Below are 17,589 nucleotides of genomic sequence, written 5' to 3'. Positions count from 1 at the left end.
TAATGTCAATGTTTAATCCCAACAGTGTTTTTTATAATCTTCCTATAAAACCAGATGTGGTTCAGGTGATGACCTCATCAGTGTCTCATTAAGTAGAATGAGTTGTGTTTGTGTTGGTATTTAAAAAAGAAAAGAAAAGAATGACTGTCATACATGTAGAGATGCTTTTAAGAAACATTTGTGAAAGTGGTCTCTTATTTTTTTCCAGAGCTGTATATATTGCTTAATTTCAGTTTATGTACCTAACTGCAACACACCCTCTATAGCATGTGAATCTGGTTACTGGGGCCAAGGCTGCATCAGTAAGTGCCAGTGCCAAGACGGCTCCGTGGGCTGCGACCCTGTCACTGGTCAGTGTGTGTGTGAGACTGGCTTCACCGGAGATCTCTGTGAAAAGAGTAAGTTCTCACATTAGTTTAAAAAAATATAGTTAGTGACTGCTGCCACCAAGGGGTGATTACAGGTATAGCAGCATTTGAGTTCTTCTACAATGGTAAAAATACATTTTCTGATATCTTGTTTTGTCATTACACATTTGATTTCAGTAGCATTTTATCCTGTGGTTTAGAATGTAATGTGTATTGGAGATTTGAATTCATTATGTGAACCTCGTTCAATTATGGAGACAGTCAGAGTGGGTATGCACTTTGGTTAGAAACTGAGGATTTTAAATGTTTAAAGGATTAAGATTATTAAAGATCAAACTCCTTACTATACTTTTTTCTGTGTTTTTTTCTGCACTCTGCCTGCCACTCACAGTTTGTGTAAATGGCACTTATGGCCCAGGCTGTGTCCAGCAGTGCCAGTGTCAAAATGGAGCCCATTGTGACCATGTAAGTGGAGCCTGCACATGTTCCCCTGGATATGCCGGCACTTTCTGTGAAAAAGGTAATATTTATAATGATAAAGGACTAACACTAACTAACCTTTGTGTTTTGGGTCATATTAACCCTCCTAAATGTCTCCAAAACTGTTGAGAATTGCAAACTTTGCGCAGTTCATATTGGTCCCCTTGGTACTTTCTTTTTTTAACAGAACTCACCAGTAACAAGGTTATTATTAATGTACCTGTGGATATACTTTGGAGTAGTTGTAGTATATATATATATATAGTATAATATTAACTAATTTTCTCAGAAAATCTTTAGGACACATATTCCTACCTACACATACTGAACTCACATGAATATAAAGCAAACATACTTTCCTTACAGTAAATTACTTTATAAAAGCTTTTCACAGATGACCCCATCCAACTTGAGTAAAATCTTTTACATTTCATTTGGATTTTTCTTTTTTTTAGGTGTTTAATTTATCAGGTTGACAAACAGAAAAATGACCAGCAACCACTCTGATAAACAGTTAATTTTTTTAATGTAATTTCAAAACATCCCCCTGAGTCCTGAGGATTTTGGCTTTCTTTGTCGTATGAGGTAGAAAATAGAGTGTGACCACATGTCGATGGTTCACTGCTCCTTTTTGTCACAGGTGATTATCTCTACCATGTCTTTCACCTTTACCACACTAGAGGGCGCTGCAGGATGGTTTTCTAAGCTTTTCATCTCTTCCAAGTTTTAGTGAATCATCACACAGATTCAATGAATCATCCGATTGTCCATGTAATGTCATAAGCAAAACCACTTTAAAACCACACCAGTCCCAAGATATAATTTGTATTAGTCATTCTGGGATAGATGCACTGTATTTCATAGCCATCCTGCCATAGCAATCTCGTCATGTAACTAATATTCATCTCATCATTATGATATTTGTCCTGAACTGCAAGACATGCCAGCAGTCTCAGAGTCTTAGCAATGTAATAGATTTGTTCTTGATTATAGTCTTTTGACTCAAAGTGGCCTCATGTTATTACAAAGTGTAAGATTTACTGTAAGTGTGCTACCAGGGCCAGAAATTCATACCACCTCCATGGTGCGTGGGGCATCGTAAATCATGGCCATGTCACACTAGAACAGAGCTTCACATCCCTAGTCATAACAGTCTAATGGCCTCAGACGTCGACGACGCTCTGATTGGACGTCGCTGTGGAAATAGGGCTATCGCTCTGACCAGATTCTGTTTTCTGAAGGCCTTTTTCCCCTCAAACAGAGGTGTCCAGTTTCTCAGTCTTCTGCTGGGCCTCTTCCTTCACCAGAATTCAGGAAGAGGCCTGCGCTGTGAGAAGGACCAGATCTCTCCAGTTCATCTGTTTCACAGAATTAAAATGGAAAGAGATGATTTTTCCTTTTGGTTGTTTGCTCCAACGTGGGTGATATTCATCCAAACTCTGGCTTATATCTCACTATTCATGAAAATAACAGGTACTGCAAGACCCTGACAGCTTGTTACTACGGTAAAAGCATTGTTGCGCCGAGCGTTCATGTGTCACCGAGGCTGACGCTAAACATTTCAGTCAAGTTTTGTTGGATAAAAATGAGGCATTGTGCTGACAACGGTCCCGCACACTGTGCCACTTCTTCAGTTAATGTGGTTGGTGCTCTGGTTCTGCTCTGCAGCTTTGATGTTTACATCAAAACAGTTCATTTGGGCGCAGTGTAAAGGACTCTGGTTTGACTGCTATTGAACATCCGCGTCATTGTTGAACAAAACCGGGTTGTTTTGTTGTTGTTGTTGTGTTGACCTTTCTGGGTGTATAGACCCTGAATAGCACCAGGAAGTCCTATTCTATGTTCTCTCTATCCGCTCTATTTCTGTGGTCTGCTCTCCCCGGCTGTGTGGTCCCTGGACCTGCTTTATGGGCTGACAGCAGTGGCTCTTACACAACCAGGGATCTGGAAATAATCCTCCTGTCTTAAAGAGCTCATTTAGTGTAGAGATGGAGTCTTTCAGCGATGGCACAGTGTGTGCGTGTGTGTGTTGGGCCGAATCGTCTGTGCCTACCTATAAACAAAGACTCAGAGGGAAGAGTCGACATTTACAAACACTAGCTGTGCTAATATCAGATGACAGATTGATGCTCTGCGGTTAATATGGAAACCAGTCGCCCCCTGCTGGCATAAACAAATAATAAACCTTGCCAGTCAGATGTGGCAGTATATTCCCTGAACATATACAGTGTGTGTACTGCCGTAAACTTTATCTGCTGCATTTGGAAAGAAAGAAATGTGCTCTAACATGTTGAACTGATTACTGCGCCTGGAGGATTGAATAATTCCATTAAAAGGGAACATCACTCATCTGAGATGTTTTATGTTCATGTTCATATTTTAACATCGGCGACGCATTGCGTTAGTAAATAAATGATATCATGATTAGAGTGACATTCCTGAAACATTTTCCCGCGGGACAGAGAGAACAGCTTGTTGCTATGGTGTCAGAAACGGCTATCATAATAATAAACAACAGACAATAAACCCATGATTTTTGCTACAGTAACACCACAGACCTAATGTACAGCTGGGTTAAAATGACAGCATCCTCAGTGGGCTAGCTTTAATAACATCTAGGCCTAACCACTACAGAGGCAGGCAAAGACGTCATACTGTCAGCGTGGGAACAAGGCGATGGCCGTGCCAGAAACTGCTGAGCAGGAAAGATACTTTTCCCAATTTGAGGCCCTGAGGCAGAAAAAGTAGGAGTGGACAGCATCATCAATTGGAGCAGGAGAAGGAGGGTATGATGCATAAACTGCAGGGGAACACCCTGAGTACAGCACTGTGGCATTTAGAAGACATAAAACCACCAAGCTCCACATTTCTGTAGTGTGTGTTTTCCTTTGGTAACACAGACAGCTGCTTATAGATCGAGGACGTAGTAGTGTATATAAATTAAATGAAAAAAAAAAAAAACTGCTGGCCTCTGAGGTCGTTGGGATAGACACCCAAAATCCCTCACCAGGCTGCGATTTTCACACACATAGAAAACAGAAGAGGGCACTCGAAGAGAGAAATGTCCACAACAGCTGTCAGTCAATCAGTCAAACTCTGGCAGCGTCAGAGGCAGCGTTCCTATAAATAAAGGCCGGAATGGAACCAGAGCTTTTTTTTTGTTTTGCAAAATACGACTATCATGCTTGAGTTAGGCTGTGATCTCTTCGGTGACAAATTGAGCGATCAAAAATAGGCCGTGAATAAACAGAGTCATTCTTTCCTGCTCTGGTGGAGTCATGCTTACAGACAATATTTACATCCCAGTAGTGGAAAGCCTCATTCATCCCGCAGCCTCTGGCTCAGCTCTTGTGGATAGGAGGCACCATGTTTACCAAACTCTCTGAGTGTCAATTGACTCTACACACACTTAAACAATCTCTCTGGCTCTCCTTGAGAATGGGAAACAGACTCTAACACTGGCATCTCCTTGCATCGGCAGCAGTACTGTAGGTGTGTTCGTGTGTGTGTGTGTGTGTGTGTGTCAGGGGGGCACAGTAACCTGGCTTTGTTTTGCAGTCTATTGGTGGGGCCTGTGGACTCAGCAGGTGCTCTAATTACCGGCTCTCTGTGCCCCCTCTACCCCCAAAAGGGAACAGCCTCCGAGCCGCCGTCGACTTTGATGTGGCCCAGATCCACCACACATGTGGGACATGAGCTCACTTAACGAACGCAGACGCTCTGCAAATGAACAGCCGCAGCGTGGTACTGCAATTTGATATTGGTATTTTCAGTAGGTGGTAAGACAGAGAGGGAAAGTAAGAGGAGGAGAGGAGAGCAAGAGATGGGGAAGGGAAGAGAAAGAACTGAATAATATATATATAAAATAAAAAAAAGTTGGCATCTAAACCTTTTCCTCTCCTCTTCTGTGAAGCTGCCAGTTCTAACCAGTCGGATGTTTTATCTTGGCCCACAGTGTGCCCGGACGGCTTTTACGGTCTTGACTGTGGCCAGATGTGCGAGTGCAGGAACGGTGCCCGCTGCCACCACATCACAGGAGCCTGCCTATGCACCGCCGGCTGGGCAGGACCACACTGCATTCTGGGTAATGGAAGCCACATCATTAAAACGGGGTGTGAGGGAGGCCCTCACTGCAGCCCATCACGACATCCTCTCCTTAAACACAACTATGATGTGTTTGCGAACAATTATCTCTATAATGAGACATTGCCGATTACTTTTTTTAGGGATGGGTAAGGGTGGAGAAAGGAGGGAGGACGAGCGTGCCCTCTGGCATACACGCTTTAATTGAGGTCTATTCTGGATAAATGCACCCACGTGTTTATAGTGATCAACATTAGGAAAGGGAGAACATAACTTGGAAGAGTCTTTTAGTAGCTAACCAATCAGTGTTCTCATGCTAAAGTTTCTTGAGGATTTCATGCCGTTGTTTTAATGAATCCAATGAAATGCCCACTAAAGTTCTTAGTCTGTCATTCTGCAGTCTTATTCAAGACTTTCCTCTTGCCACAGCCATTTTGTGGTCCTAACTACCAGAGCCAGAGTCAGCAGAAAGCCACTAGCATGACTTAATGATGCATCTCTGTCATTAGCGCATTTTCCTCTTTCTTAGACTCTAAATGTCATCGAGGACTTTGATCATTAAGAAGTTTACAATATGTGTGCTGAAAACCCTAATGCCCCAAAAATGCCCCTTATACATTCTCAGCGCATGTAGCTGCAATTCATTTTAGGTAATGCTGAACGGTGTTTTATGTGTGTGTGCATGTGTATGTGTGCTGTATTATGCTATAATGTGTGTTTGTGTGTGTGTGTGTGGTTTGTGTGGGCAGAGTGCCCGCAGGGTCATTTTGGAGAACAGTGCAGTCAGACCTGTGAGTGTCAGAACGGAGCCAGGTGTGACCACGTCAGCGGGCGATGCAGCTGCGCGGCCGGGTGGACCGGAGTCAGCTGCCAACTGCGTGAGTAGCTCATCACTCACTTCCACAGCACGGACAATGAATAAAGCTCTCCAAATATTTGCTGCTGTTTTTCTTACAGGACCCTCGCAGTGGGGTTTCATCCTTAGTCTGTTTCTTTCAGATCCCTGATAAAGAAAAAAGTTGATTACCGGAACTTACAAGTAAATGCATCAGAAATTCAAAAAAAGTAGCCAAACGGAAACTTGAGTTGCACAATTGCAAACTTGGCCATGTTTGTTATCTTGCAAACAACCCCTGTATGGTCCTTAGAACACACTACTCCATCAGCATGTCAGAAATCTGCTCCTCCCTGTGAATCCCCCATCTTACTGAGGATGATCTCACACATGAACACACACATTTATTGTTGTGGCTGATTGGTGTGTATCTGTGGCCTCTTTTGAGAGTTCACTCTGAATCATTAGTTAGTTTGATTTGAAATGTGATTTGTAGTTTCAGTTATTTCTAACGGCTTCTTGGCTCAATCGCCTCATTAAAAGAAATCACATATGGCTGATCTGTGTATTTTAATATTCAGACGCTGGGGTTGCTTCTTCCTTATTTGCCAACTTTTAATTCTCCTGACGCATCTGATTCTGGTATATTTAACTGGTTTTAAAAAAACAATCTCAGGGTCCAGATCTGCTTCCCTCCTTCAGCTCACTTTTTGCTCTCTTATTTCTCATTATGAAAAATATGTAGACGTGAGACTTGGGCTCAGTAGTTCTGAAGTCAAAAATGTGTGTCTTCATTACTTACTCATCTTAGACCGCATTCATTTAAATGTCGGTGTGTTATGTGTGTGTTTTAAGCCTGTCCTGCAGGACAATATGGGGAACATTGCTCTGGACAGTGTCTGTGTCAGAACGGTGGCTCCTGTGACAGCGCGACTGGTCAGTGCTCCTGTCCGGCCGGCTGGACTGGAGCCGCCTGCGAGTTAGGTGAGAGAGGCCTTCCATCCTAACTTCCCTCCAGCTACTCGCTGCACCTGTGAGATACATTGTCTTGTAAAATCTACTGTACCTCCGATCTGAACTTTTCATTCCATCTCTCCCAGAGTGTGAGGAAGGACATTATGGAGAGAACTGCACTCAGGCCTGCAGCTGTGAAAATGGAGGGAGATGTGACAAGGTGTCAGGGAGATGTGTGTGTCGACCCGGATGGACAGGAGAGCTCTGTCAGTCAGGTGACTCCCTGAACTTCACATCACCTCTGTTGTATTACAGCATCATCAGTTTTTATTGATTGTCGTCGGACATGTTACACAGTTGGAATAAGGTTTCACAAAGAGATTTAAAGATAACCTGTCATCCAGCTGTTTCCGCCTGTTGCCACTGTCGTGTCCTGAACAACTTGGAGAAGTGAAGCCTTTTTAACATTTCAGTGGTGCGGTGGCAAAACAAAATTGAAGGTTTACTTTCTCCTGGAGTCATAAAACTTGCTGTGTCAAAACAATTTGTGCAATTAGCCTTGGGTAAATAAGCACAAAAACCCCCAGAATTTTTTTTTTTTAACTTTGCTTTCAGGCTCTAATGTTGCTGAACAGGAATGCTTGTGTGTTTTGTCTGAAGCCTGTTCTAAGGGATTCTTTGGAGACGGCTGTGAGCAGAGGTGTGACTGCGTCCATAGCTCCAGTTGCCACCATGTGACGGGCCGCTGTGAGTGTGAGCCAGGCTGGAGAGGAGCCAGGTGTGACAAACGTGAGTATAGGACCAAGGAAATTGCAAGTGAATGAATCTGGCAACAGTGTAGGCTTTGAACTTGAGAGTAAACCGACTGTGTGTGTGTGTGTGTGTGTGTGTGTGTGTGTGTGTGTGTGTGTGTGTGTGTGTGTGTGTGTGTGTGTGTGTGTGTGTGTGTGTGTGTGTGTGTGTGTGTGTGTGTGTGTGTGTCCACTCCACAGCCTGCCTCCCGGGGTCCTACGGCGCTTCCTGTGCTAAGCGGTGTCAGTGCCAGGCCGGGGTGTCCTGTCACCATGAGACGGGGAGTTGTGGGTGCCCAGCTGGGCTCACAGGACCTGGCTGTGAGAAAAGTGAGAATAAAAAGAATAAAAACAAAACTTTATGACTGATACATCAAGATTTCTTGTTTTAATAGTGAGGTGAGCAGCAGCTGGTTTCTAGGGGGCATCTTAAAAAACTCATAGTGGCAATTTTGTATCTCACAAATGTCTTTAATGTAGAACTTATTGAAAAAACCTTGGCACACGGCTAATATCACTGTCACGCATTTAAAACCATTTGGTTGACATTTGTGCCTTGGCGAACTCCCTGCAGGGAAAAAAAGGCATCCTGGGATTGAAGTGATCACCAAGAATCCTTCTGTTAATACTAATTAAAATTTCCTCTTTTTCATAGTCCTCCTGGAAAACATTACCATTTATTCCACTCCAGGAAATGCGCTCTACTCCAGAACCAAGGCCTCGCTTGTCACAGGACTTTATGCTAATGTTTCATTATTTAGACCGTACCCTTTAGGACTATATACGACTAGCTTCGCCACTCAGCCCCTCATCACTCCTTACCACCACCACCCCCCCCTTACTCCCTTCCTCTCCTCACACACTCCCCAGACATCTGATAAATGTTACACACCGGTTGCCAAGTAAAACAGAAGGCATTGTTTTTGTCTCCTCGGCGGCGGATAAGGGCTTTTGGAAGGCAGACATGCATAATGACAGCGCCGTAATTGCCTCTTTAGTCTGGAGTCCTTTCTTATCTGTCCCCCACGCTGCCTGCTGCTGCCTGACTGAGTAGCCGAGTGCTGCGGTCTCACCCGTAAACATGTTCGGTTCACAGATTCATCTTGTTCGCTATGACTGATTGTCTGCGGACTCTATTCATTATTGTGATGAGCGTGTAAGCATGTATGCAGACCGGAGTGTGTGAAAGAATGTCCCTTTGCGTCCATCTGGGTTTTTGTAGGCACCAGGGAAAGTTGCTGGGAGTGTTGGTTTTGTTACCAGTCAATACTGAATGTCCCAGTATGTTCACAGAGAACATCTGAGGAAGGAAAGGGAAACGCCATTCGTATTTGTTCCCACAAACTTCTGATGTGTGTGCGTGCGCGCGCAAGGCCCCGTCAACTGTAGTTTAAACGCCATGCAGTGATTTTCTATCATGCTGCAGCTTCACATGCAACATTAAACCACACATATGGGAAAAAAAATAAAAATGCATTACAAATTTTTTTTTTTTTTTTAAATGTGTAAGATCTCCAGTGTGTGATATGTCTCTGGATGTACTGTCCTAGCCTGTCCTGCCGGCATGTTCGGGCAAAACTGCAGCCAGCTGTGCCAGTGTTCAGGTGATCAGGAACAGTGCCATCCTGTGACGGGGAAATGCAGCTGTTTACCTGGTTATCACGGTCCAAAGTGTGAGCTACGTGAGTATAAAGAGTTTTTTTTTCTCTTTCTCTCTCTCTCTGCTGTGGACTCATGTTGGGCATGTACTAATATGCCTTAAGTCAAACAGAGTTGGGTGGGAGAAATGGGAGCAGGGTACATATTTGTAGATTTCCACTGAAGTCAAAGATTCATATCTAAGTCATAAATAAAAGTCACTCAGAACTTCAACGGCCTTTTGTTCAACTGCCATGATGTCAGTTTGTTGATTTTACATTTGTAACTGATTGTAAAATACTCCGATTTTGCATATCACCCGTGTGCTAACCTGTCACCTTTACTCTGCAGGTCGAATAATAGAGAACCCCAAAAAAACTGGATCAAACACTTAAACAAACCACTTAACGGCATTTACACTCCTTCCTCTTTTTCTCCTCTTTCCCTCATGGTTTGTCTCCAGGATGTCGGGCAGGAACTTTCGGGCCCAACTGCAAGTCCAGGTGCAGCTGCATCAATGGTGGTCGCTGTGACTTCAGGACTGGGACTTGCTACTGTCCTCCAGGCTTCATTGGAGCTGACTGCAGCTCAAGTAAGTCAAGAAACCTGTTGCACCTGTTTGTAGTTGAGTCATGAATCTCAGTTTGTGTTTAAGGGATCCTGGTCCACCACCACCAACCCACAGGCGTAACTTTTTGTGATTTGGAGCTGAAGGCGTGTTTGTTTCTGCAGCTTGTCCAAGCGGATACTATGGGAAGGACTGCGCTAAGCTGTGCTCCTGTGGGGAAGGGGGGCAGTGCCACCCAACAACTGGGAGGTGTATGTGTGCTCCTGGCAGGATGGGACAGTCCTGCCAACAAGGTAATTAAAAAAATGACGCCATTAAAGCAGAAGTAAGCGATCCGGTTGTTTTGGCTAACTTCTTGTCAGCCGATGGAGTTAGCAGTCCCCGCCCTCGTCCCTACGTCACCACATTCACGCGCATCCCTTGGCTGCACACAGAGTGGACCACCCCTTTATGCCGTTCTCTCTCCTCATTGGATAAAGGTTGCAGGATACAAGGAAAGTTTTCTCCTCGGCTTACAGCAGAGCAGAGTGACTGACGGACCCGTGTTTCTCTATATAATTGATTGCCGTCGGAAGATATAACTATTTAAGACTTATATTAACACAAATACTCCGCTTACTTCTGCTTTAATTATTAAATGGCTCATGTTGGGGACTTGTGACACACCTCCCCTTTTGTTTGTATTTATTGGTGCCAGTTTGAATCATTTTATCACAGTTTGATCAAAGTCTGATATATAGTATATAAAAGCAACATTTTGCTCAAGTTAAGATGATTAAGATTGGGACTTAATAAATGAGTTAAAAAGTTAAAAATAAATAAATAAATACCGTTTCACTGAAAGTGCATTACTTTGTATTATGCAATAAGCAGAAAAGGCCCTGACACTTTTTTAGACTTAGACTTAGAACAACTTTATTCATCCCAAATTGGGTAATTTGGTTTAAAGTCTACAAGTCGCACAAAAACAAACAGAAACAGGACAACACATCGTTTATTTTTTAGGGCAAGAATAAATGAGTATCAGTTCAATCACAAGAGGCAATTCATCACCGAGCTTTCAGATACAGTAGATATCAAACATGGTTTGTATTCAGCCTTTTATCTCTTACCATTCTCTTGAGTATACAGAGAGTCACCACTGAGGCGGACATGCATCAGTGGGAACCATTGGCCCTAATGAGTTCTTCAGAAATAGGAGACGTAACTGGAAAGTGAGAAACCACCGCTAAGATGAGGGTGTATTTTTCAACATCTCTCACTGTATATTTAAGTAACAAATTCTCCATTTCCTCAGTGTGAGGCCTCTGATGATCACAGGGCTGTTTTTCGCGGGAAACGGAGGCAGAGCTGGGTTTTTCTTAATCTCTCCCTTTATCAGCAATTCAGCTGGATTGCAAACGGGGCTTTCCAGCACTGCTTGTGCTAAATGTTCTCTTCTTTAGCCTCCTGCATGTACTTGGGACATACCACTTCTTAAGTTCCTCTTGTTGAATGTTTACAGAAACCTATAAGTAGCTCATTCTCTGTGTTCCGTGTCGCTGGATTTGGCAAGGAAGCAAATAAATAAACAGGGAAATCAAAGACGGCTTGCTTATTGTGTTCCCAATCTAAATTACCCGAAGAAACATGATTATTCTTTTATATCAGCGCCAAATTAGACTACTTTGCCATCTCTGTAATGAACTGTTGCTTAAATAAACATGAATGTGGTTAGTGCAGGCTTGTGTGTGCAATGTGTGTGTGTGTGTGTGTGTGTGTGTGTGTAAGAGACAGATAGACACATTGCTGCGCTCTGTGTGTTATCTGTGTGTTACACCCGTTGGTGTGATTGCTGAGCAGACCAGAAGAGCCTGGAGCTCTCGTCTGAGCTCTGATGTTTTCTGAACGTGTCTCCAGCGTGTCCCAGAGAGCGCTACGGCCTGCAGTGCAGGAACACGTGCCGCTGTCAGAACAGGGCTCTGTGCGACCCTGTCGACGGATCCTGCAAGTGTGGACTGGGCTGGACCGGGCCGCACTGTGACACAGGTACAGCTCCACGGGCAGCAGACACAACACAACGCACTGAGAACCAAACAAAAGCATGCTCTGTTCACGGGAAATCAAAACTCTGACAAACAACAACAAGAAGTTTACTTTCTCCTCCTTCTCAGACAAGTCATGCAAAACATCTTCTCAAGGCTCATTTGTATCTCCACATTTTCTCACTTTTTGTGCAATTCGTGTTCAAATTTTTTATTTTTTTATTGTGTAAAATGCAGATTGACACACTCTTATGTACCTGATGAAGTGCCATCATCCTTATATGATCTAACTCTGTTTTTAGTGGCAGAAGTTAATATGACAGTAGAGATTTCTACTGATATTGTTTATAATCAGAAGTACCAATGTTTTCTTGATTGGAAAGTTACAATCCAGTGTCTGTGTGTGTGTGTGTGTAGCATGTTCCCAGGGAAAGTATGGGCTTGATTGTGCCCATGACTGTCCCTGCTTCAACAATGGGACCTGCAACCGTTTCACTGGCACTTGCAGCTGCACCGCTGGATACTACGGCCACGCCTGTCAACACAGTATGTAACCCTCTACTCAGAACACAAAGAGAAACTTGGTGATAAGGTTACTAGGTGTCTCACTCAGACTTTGAAACAGATATGATTTTTTTTTCTTTGTCTGACCTTGATACAAATTTCAATCATTCAGCTTTGACACGTAGCTTAAACCTTGACTCTATCTCCCAGAATGCCCCACAGGGTTTTTTGGAGTGAACTGTGCCCACACCTGTGACTGCAAGGTGGGTCAGACGTGTGACCATGTGACAGGCCAATGTGTGTGTCCACCGGGCTACTATGGACCACAATGCCAAAGACGTGAGTACACACGAGGATCTAAACATGAATTATCAAATGTGAACTTAGACTGAAAATAGATATTTCATTGGGTAAGTATTGTATACATATTTATTATTTTGATTCATGTGCTCATAAAAAAAGCAGCCACCTGGATTCCCAGCTGTGGTTGTACATGGGCAGATATGAGCATGAATGAATAAGAGATTTCCTAAGAGGAAAAAAAAGAAAGAAAAAAAAAGTAGTGAGTGTGTTCTGGCAGGCAGACGGACAGGCCGGTAGGTAGGTGGGCAGGCAGGCAGCCTGGTTATTTGATGAGAGGCAGGTGTTTCCCGGCTGCTTAATGCGTTCCTGTTGCATCCCTGTGCCCTCCTGCCTGCTCACAGCGCTCTCAGCCGCAGTGTGAGCGCCTAAATGGCCACTTCAGTCCCAGCAGGAGATATGACTGAGCAGTGTGGAGCAGCTGTAGGCAGCCACAGGCACTATCTGAGTGTATGCCTGTGTGTGAGTGTCTTAGTCTCTGCGTGAGAAAGTATCTATGCACATTTTCTTATCACTAAATGCACTTGTGTTGAGTGAATGTTTTCTATGTGCACCTGTATCTGTTTTTGCTCGTGTGATTGTGTGGTCTTGTATTTTCACATGTGGAAGATTGTAATGTCCACAAGTAGAGGGCTTCAGGTCTAAATTGAACCTTTTAGGACATTGTCCTGTTTGCTTTTCTTTATGTGACTGGATAAATATAAGGATAACAGCCGTGTGTAATAAAGAACAGTGTGTCATGTTAATTAGTGGTTATGTTGTCTGTCAAGATGTTAACTTCACCAATAAATTGATGATTGTTCATCATTAAGTACAAGAACCGTCCTTGTAGGCACATGAAGGCAATGAAAATGTTATACACCAGTACAGCTGCATGTGTGTGTGTGTACCTGTGTGTTTTCAGGTTGTGAAGCTGGCAGCTTCGGACTGAGCTGTGAGAAGTCATGTGACTGTGCTGGCGAGGCCCCGTGTGACCCGTCGACTGGACAGTGTCTCTGTCCCCCAGGAAGGACAGGAGGCAGATGTGAAAAAAGTAGGCACAAGACACGACTATGAACACGACATTTACGTTTTAAGTTAAAATGTTGAGTTGAAATTCTGTCAAGTAGAGTCAAATTCCTCCCCCCTCTCTTCTTCTCCGTTCTTTCAGACTGCGGTGGGGATCGTTTTGGCCCCGGCTGCTCCCTGCCGTGCCAGTGTTCCCACGGCGCCCACTGTGACGGGCTGACTGGCCGATGTCTGTGCCCGCTCACCTGGCTGGGTCCCACCTGTAGTGAAGGTAAACCTACAGCAAGCTGCCACTGCCATTCACACACACGTACACGTACACACACACACACACACACACACAGGGCTGTCAAGCTACAACAAAATGGACACACACACACCGACACACACACACACACACACAGGGTCACAGGCTGTAAAGCTGAAGCAGCTTTAGTGAAATACTGTGTCATGAAGTGTGAGAGGCTGAGCCCCATCACTCTGTGTGTCACCCTGTCTCCCTCAATAGCCGCTCCTGTCTCCTGACAGTTATTTTAATCTGCACCCAGCGTGGAGCCGGGCTGGAGGCTGTCTTCATTTTACCTCCTCAAAGCCAAGCACACGGGAGACTACACACCAGTTACTTCTCCTCCGCAAACCCCAGAACATTTGCTTTTGATTTTCAAATAGTGCTGATGTCTTCTTGCCTTTTTTCCCTCCCTCCCTCCTTCCTTTTCAGCACTGCTGCACCAAACCCCAGGTCTGCTGAACTTCTCCGTGTCCCAGAGAAAGAGACGAGCAGGCAACAAAACCACATAACCCAAGCAGAGGTGCAGACTCCTGACTGGACATTCAAACACACACAGCGCCCAGGCCGTGTGTGAAGCGTCTCAGCGAGCGTTGGTATTGCTATGTTTTTGTGAAAGTGGTACTCAGCTGTCAGAAACCAGACCCACATCATTGAACCTGGAGTTCAAGATAATCAACCGGTGAACCTGGCACGAGAGGGGCCCTCCAAGGACCGTAAACTCTAAACCCTCCTCCCCTCCTCCCCTGCCCGGATTGTGTAAGATTTAAAGTCCAGGGCTGCACAGACACAAATACCTGCATCACATCTGCTACTATCCCTGATTGAAAGTGGTTCATTTGCTTTCCAGTTCGACGCCTAATGAGCTGTTAAGAGCTCAGTTTCTTTCTATAGGGCAGTCGCTCGCACAAGACGTGTGACTGAAGCACAGACTTTCTTGTAACTGGAGACGCTTTACATCACTTTTTTTTTTTTGTGTGTGTGTGCGTGCATATCCACAAAAAACTTGATGGTTAATGTGACAGAGTGCCAGGCATATTTCTGGTTAGAATTAAATGCCTCTAAAACCGATTTAGAAATGTATATGGGTGACTTATATACTTACTCTGAAAAATAAAACGGCAACTTCCACACATAAAGGGACGGCAGTAGGAAAATATGGTCCAATAGAAAAGTGATAAATGTTAAAGCAGAGGATGTTTCATAATAGAAATGACCCCAACACATATTTTATCATGTATAAAAAATACTCTGATTTGAATAATAATTTCTGCACTAAATACACTAAATAATAAAAAGTGACATCAACTCTGCCTAAAGTTCAGAATGTCTCTGGATGAAAAGATGTTTCATTTCACAAGGTGTCTCCTACATGACCTAGAAGTCCTTTATGTGTGTGTGTGTGTGTGTGTGTGTGTGTGTGTGTGTGTGTGTGTGTGTGTGTGTGTGTGTGTGTGTGTGTGTGTGTGTGCGCGCATGCACTGGAGGCTTTACTTACATATTGGCATGATTGTAAGTCAGATTTAAAGCCAGTACACACACACAGGTGAGTTTGGAGTAGTGAGTGGAGTTTTATATAATCACACAAGTCAAATTGGCAATGTGAAAAACATTTTTTAACCTTGTACATGTACACAAATATCACAGGATAACAATAGCAGATGCAGATGTGTGAGATGTCTCTGTGTCTGTCACTCACAGGGATTCTTATCACTTCCATGTTTCTTATTTGTTGTTGATAAAAGTTCACTTTTAGACATGTTTGCTTTGTGTTCTTTGTGAAACTGCTTCAATCCCATCACTGGTTCATGTTTTCAGTTTTAAACAGACTCATCCTCACGTTAACTTATTCATCCGTTTATTCACCTTTCTTTAACAGATTTCTGTTAGAAAAAATATTGTCTTTAAGTTATTTCTTCATTCTGATAAGGACAGGAACACCCTTCATTTACCAGCTTGAGAAACACTCTTCATTTATTGGCTTTGATTGTGGGTTTTGCATGCAATTGCACTTTTTTTTTCTCCTTCCGGATTTGTGTTTATTGAATCGGCAGCTAAGGCAGAGTTTGGGAGTCGGGTAGTATGATAAAAATTGATGTGTTTTTTTTCCCTGCGGGTTTTCTGCAGAATCTTGGCACACTTTGTACAAAATTAGCAGCCGTTTTTTGTTTTGTTTTTCAACCACAGGTCCCATATCACTACTGTTCCTATTTACCATGCATGTACATTTGATTTGAGGGTACGACTTGTACTTAAAAAACTGTATTTGTATTATATCTCAGGTCATTTATCAGTCATAACTTACTGTGCTCATCCCCTGATGGTCAGCGGTGCTGCAGTGGTGCTTTTTGTTTGACTTTTTTTTTTTTTTTTTAACTGTATCTTCCTGTCTTCCTTTTTGTTTCCTCGATGATGCGTTTGTATCATGTGGTTGTGTTCAACAGAGTGAAGATGAGCCATGAACCAAATAAATAACAACATACGGGGGACACCTGCTTGTGTGCTTTGAATGCAGTGTTGCGTGGTTGGATCCCTGAGTGGGGCGGAGGGCACAGTAAAGGTATGGAGGTAGGACAAAAAAAAAAAAAGGGGGTGGGTTGGTGGGGGAGGTTCCAGCTGTCATGGAGACCTATGGGATCCTGTGTGTGTATGTAAGTGTGTGTTTTTGTGTGAGGCTACTACACAGGCATCTCTCATCAGCCCGAGAGGGGTCAAGCATTAAGGCCATGTCTGCCTCCCTGACAGTAGTATAAAGAGGGGGGGGGGGGTACCTGAGCAGGGTGCACTGGGGGGTGGGGGGTGTCAGAGGAAGAGAGAGTGCTATCCCTCAGGCATTTTTCATGTGCACTGGAGCATTTTCTCCTCCATCGGCCAGAGGCGGCCCTGGTCCGGTAGAGTTGAGCACCTGCCTGGACCAAAACGTGCACCAACATCCAGCATCCTCTGGAGGTGAGTGATGGGTGAGCGGGCCCGCCAGCGGAGGATGAAACCCCCCCCCCCCCCCACCACCCCACACACACACACACACACACACACACACACACACACACACACCGCCCGCTCTCCGGTGTGGCTGATGGATGGGAGGCCGTTCCAGCTTCGCCCCGTGTTGTGACAAGCAGCAGATGTTCTCCAATAATGTTTATCAGCCGGGCCTTCATCTTCAGATGACACACACCTGTTTCCAGTCAAACAGGCCCAGAGAGGCCATCCATCCCTTCAGCTCTGGGTGGCCACCACCACTGCACCGCTGCACCGCTGGATCAGCTCTCCACACATAGGCTAAGAACAGTGCCACAAATGAGGAGCTGGCACGCCAAAAGACATCTAAATGCTAGGATCAAGAAGGAGTAGCTGTAGTGGGAAGCCAAACCTTCTGTACGCTCGGCACACTGCTGCATGATTTTTTATTTCTTTTATTATTATTTAAGATGCTTGAAAAGGAGCTGATTCAGACATCATCTTGGTTCACTTAAAATGATCTCAGTACTTTAAAAGCCACTTTTGTTTTATTACAAGTGCATGAAAAAAGATGCTCTTTGTGCTTAAAGTCTTTTGGAAGGAAGGGGGGGAAAATGGCCCTCTGTTGTATTCATGCTGGCTTATCAGGAATTATCTCAAGGGAGAAGGGTGCAGGAAACTGGCGATGAAATAGCCCGTAAAAGGTAAGATCGCATCATGGGTACTTTT

General features: G+C 44.1%; 1 protein-coding gene across 1 annotated transcript in view; it reads left to right on the top strand.

Annotated features, from left to right (window-relative positions):
* The window catches only part of egfem1 (EGF-like and EMI domain containing 1), a gene marked incomplete at both ends in the record, with an annotated part of 55,084 nt that extends 40,673 nt beyond the window's left edge, over positions 1-14,411 (top strand). The window contains 17 exons of the mRNA XM_083985258.1: positions 267-398; positions 760-888; positions 4,804-4,932; positions 5,681-5,809; positions 6,622-6,750; positions 6,867-6,995; positions 7,381-7,509; positions 7,713-7,841; positions 9,062-9,193; positions 9,613-9,741; positions 9,882-10,010; positions 11,617-11,745; positions 12,159-12,287; positions 12,456-12,584; positions 13,510-13,638; positions 13,756-13,884; positions 14,332-14,411. Of these exons, the coding sequence (XP_083841384.1) occupies positions 267-398; positions 760-888; positions 4,804-4,932; positions 5,681-5,809; positions 6,622-6,750; positions 6,867-6,995; positions 7,381-7,509; positions 7,713-7,841; positions 9,062-9,193; positions 9,613-9,741; positions 9,882-10,010; positions 11,617-11,745; positions 12,159-12,287; positions 12,456-12,584; positions 13,510-13,638; positions 13,756-13,884; positions 14,332-14,411 (2,150 nt within the window). The remainder of the gene's footprint in view (positions 1-266; positions 399-759; positions 889-4,803; positions 4,933-5,680; positions 5,810-6,621; positions 6,751-6,866; positions 6,996-7,380; positions 7,510-7,712; positions 7,842-9,061; positions 9,194-9,612; positions 9,742-9,881; positions 10,011-11,616; positions 11,746-12,158; positions 12,288-12,455; positions 12,585-13,509; positions 13,639-13,755; positions 13,885-14,331) is intronic.
* Positions 14,412-17,589: the final 3,178 nt, after the last annotated feature.

This window comes from Trachurus trachurus, assembly GCF_905171665.1.
Source record: "Trachurus trachurus genome assembly, chromosome: 13".
In the NCBI taxonomy this organism is placed as follows: domain Eukaryota; kingdom Metazoa; phylum Chordata; class Actinopteri; order Carangiformes; family Carangidae; genus Trachurus; species Trachurus trachurus.
The sequence above is the reverse complement of the archived record's forward strand: the minus strand, read 5'-3'. Positions and strand labels throughout refer to the sequence as shown.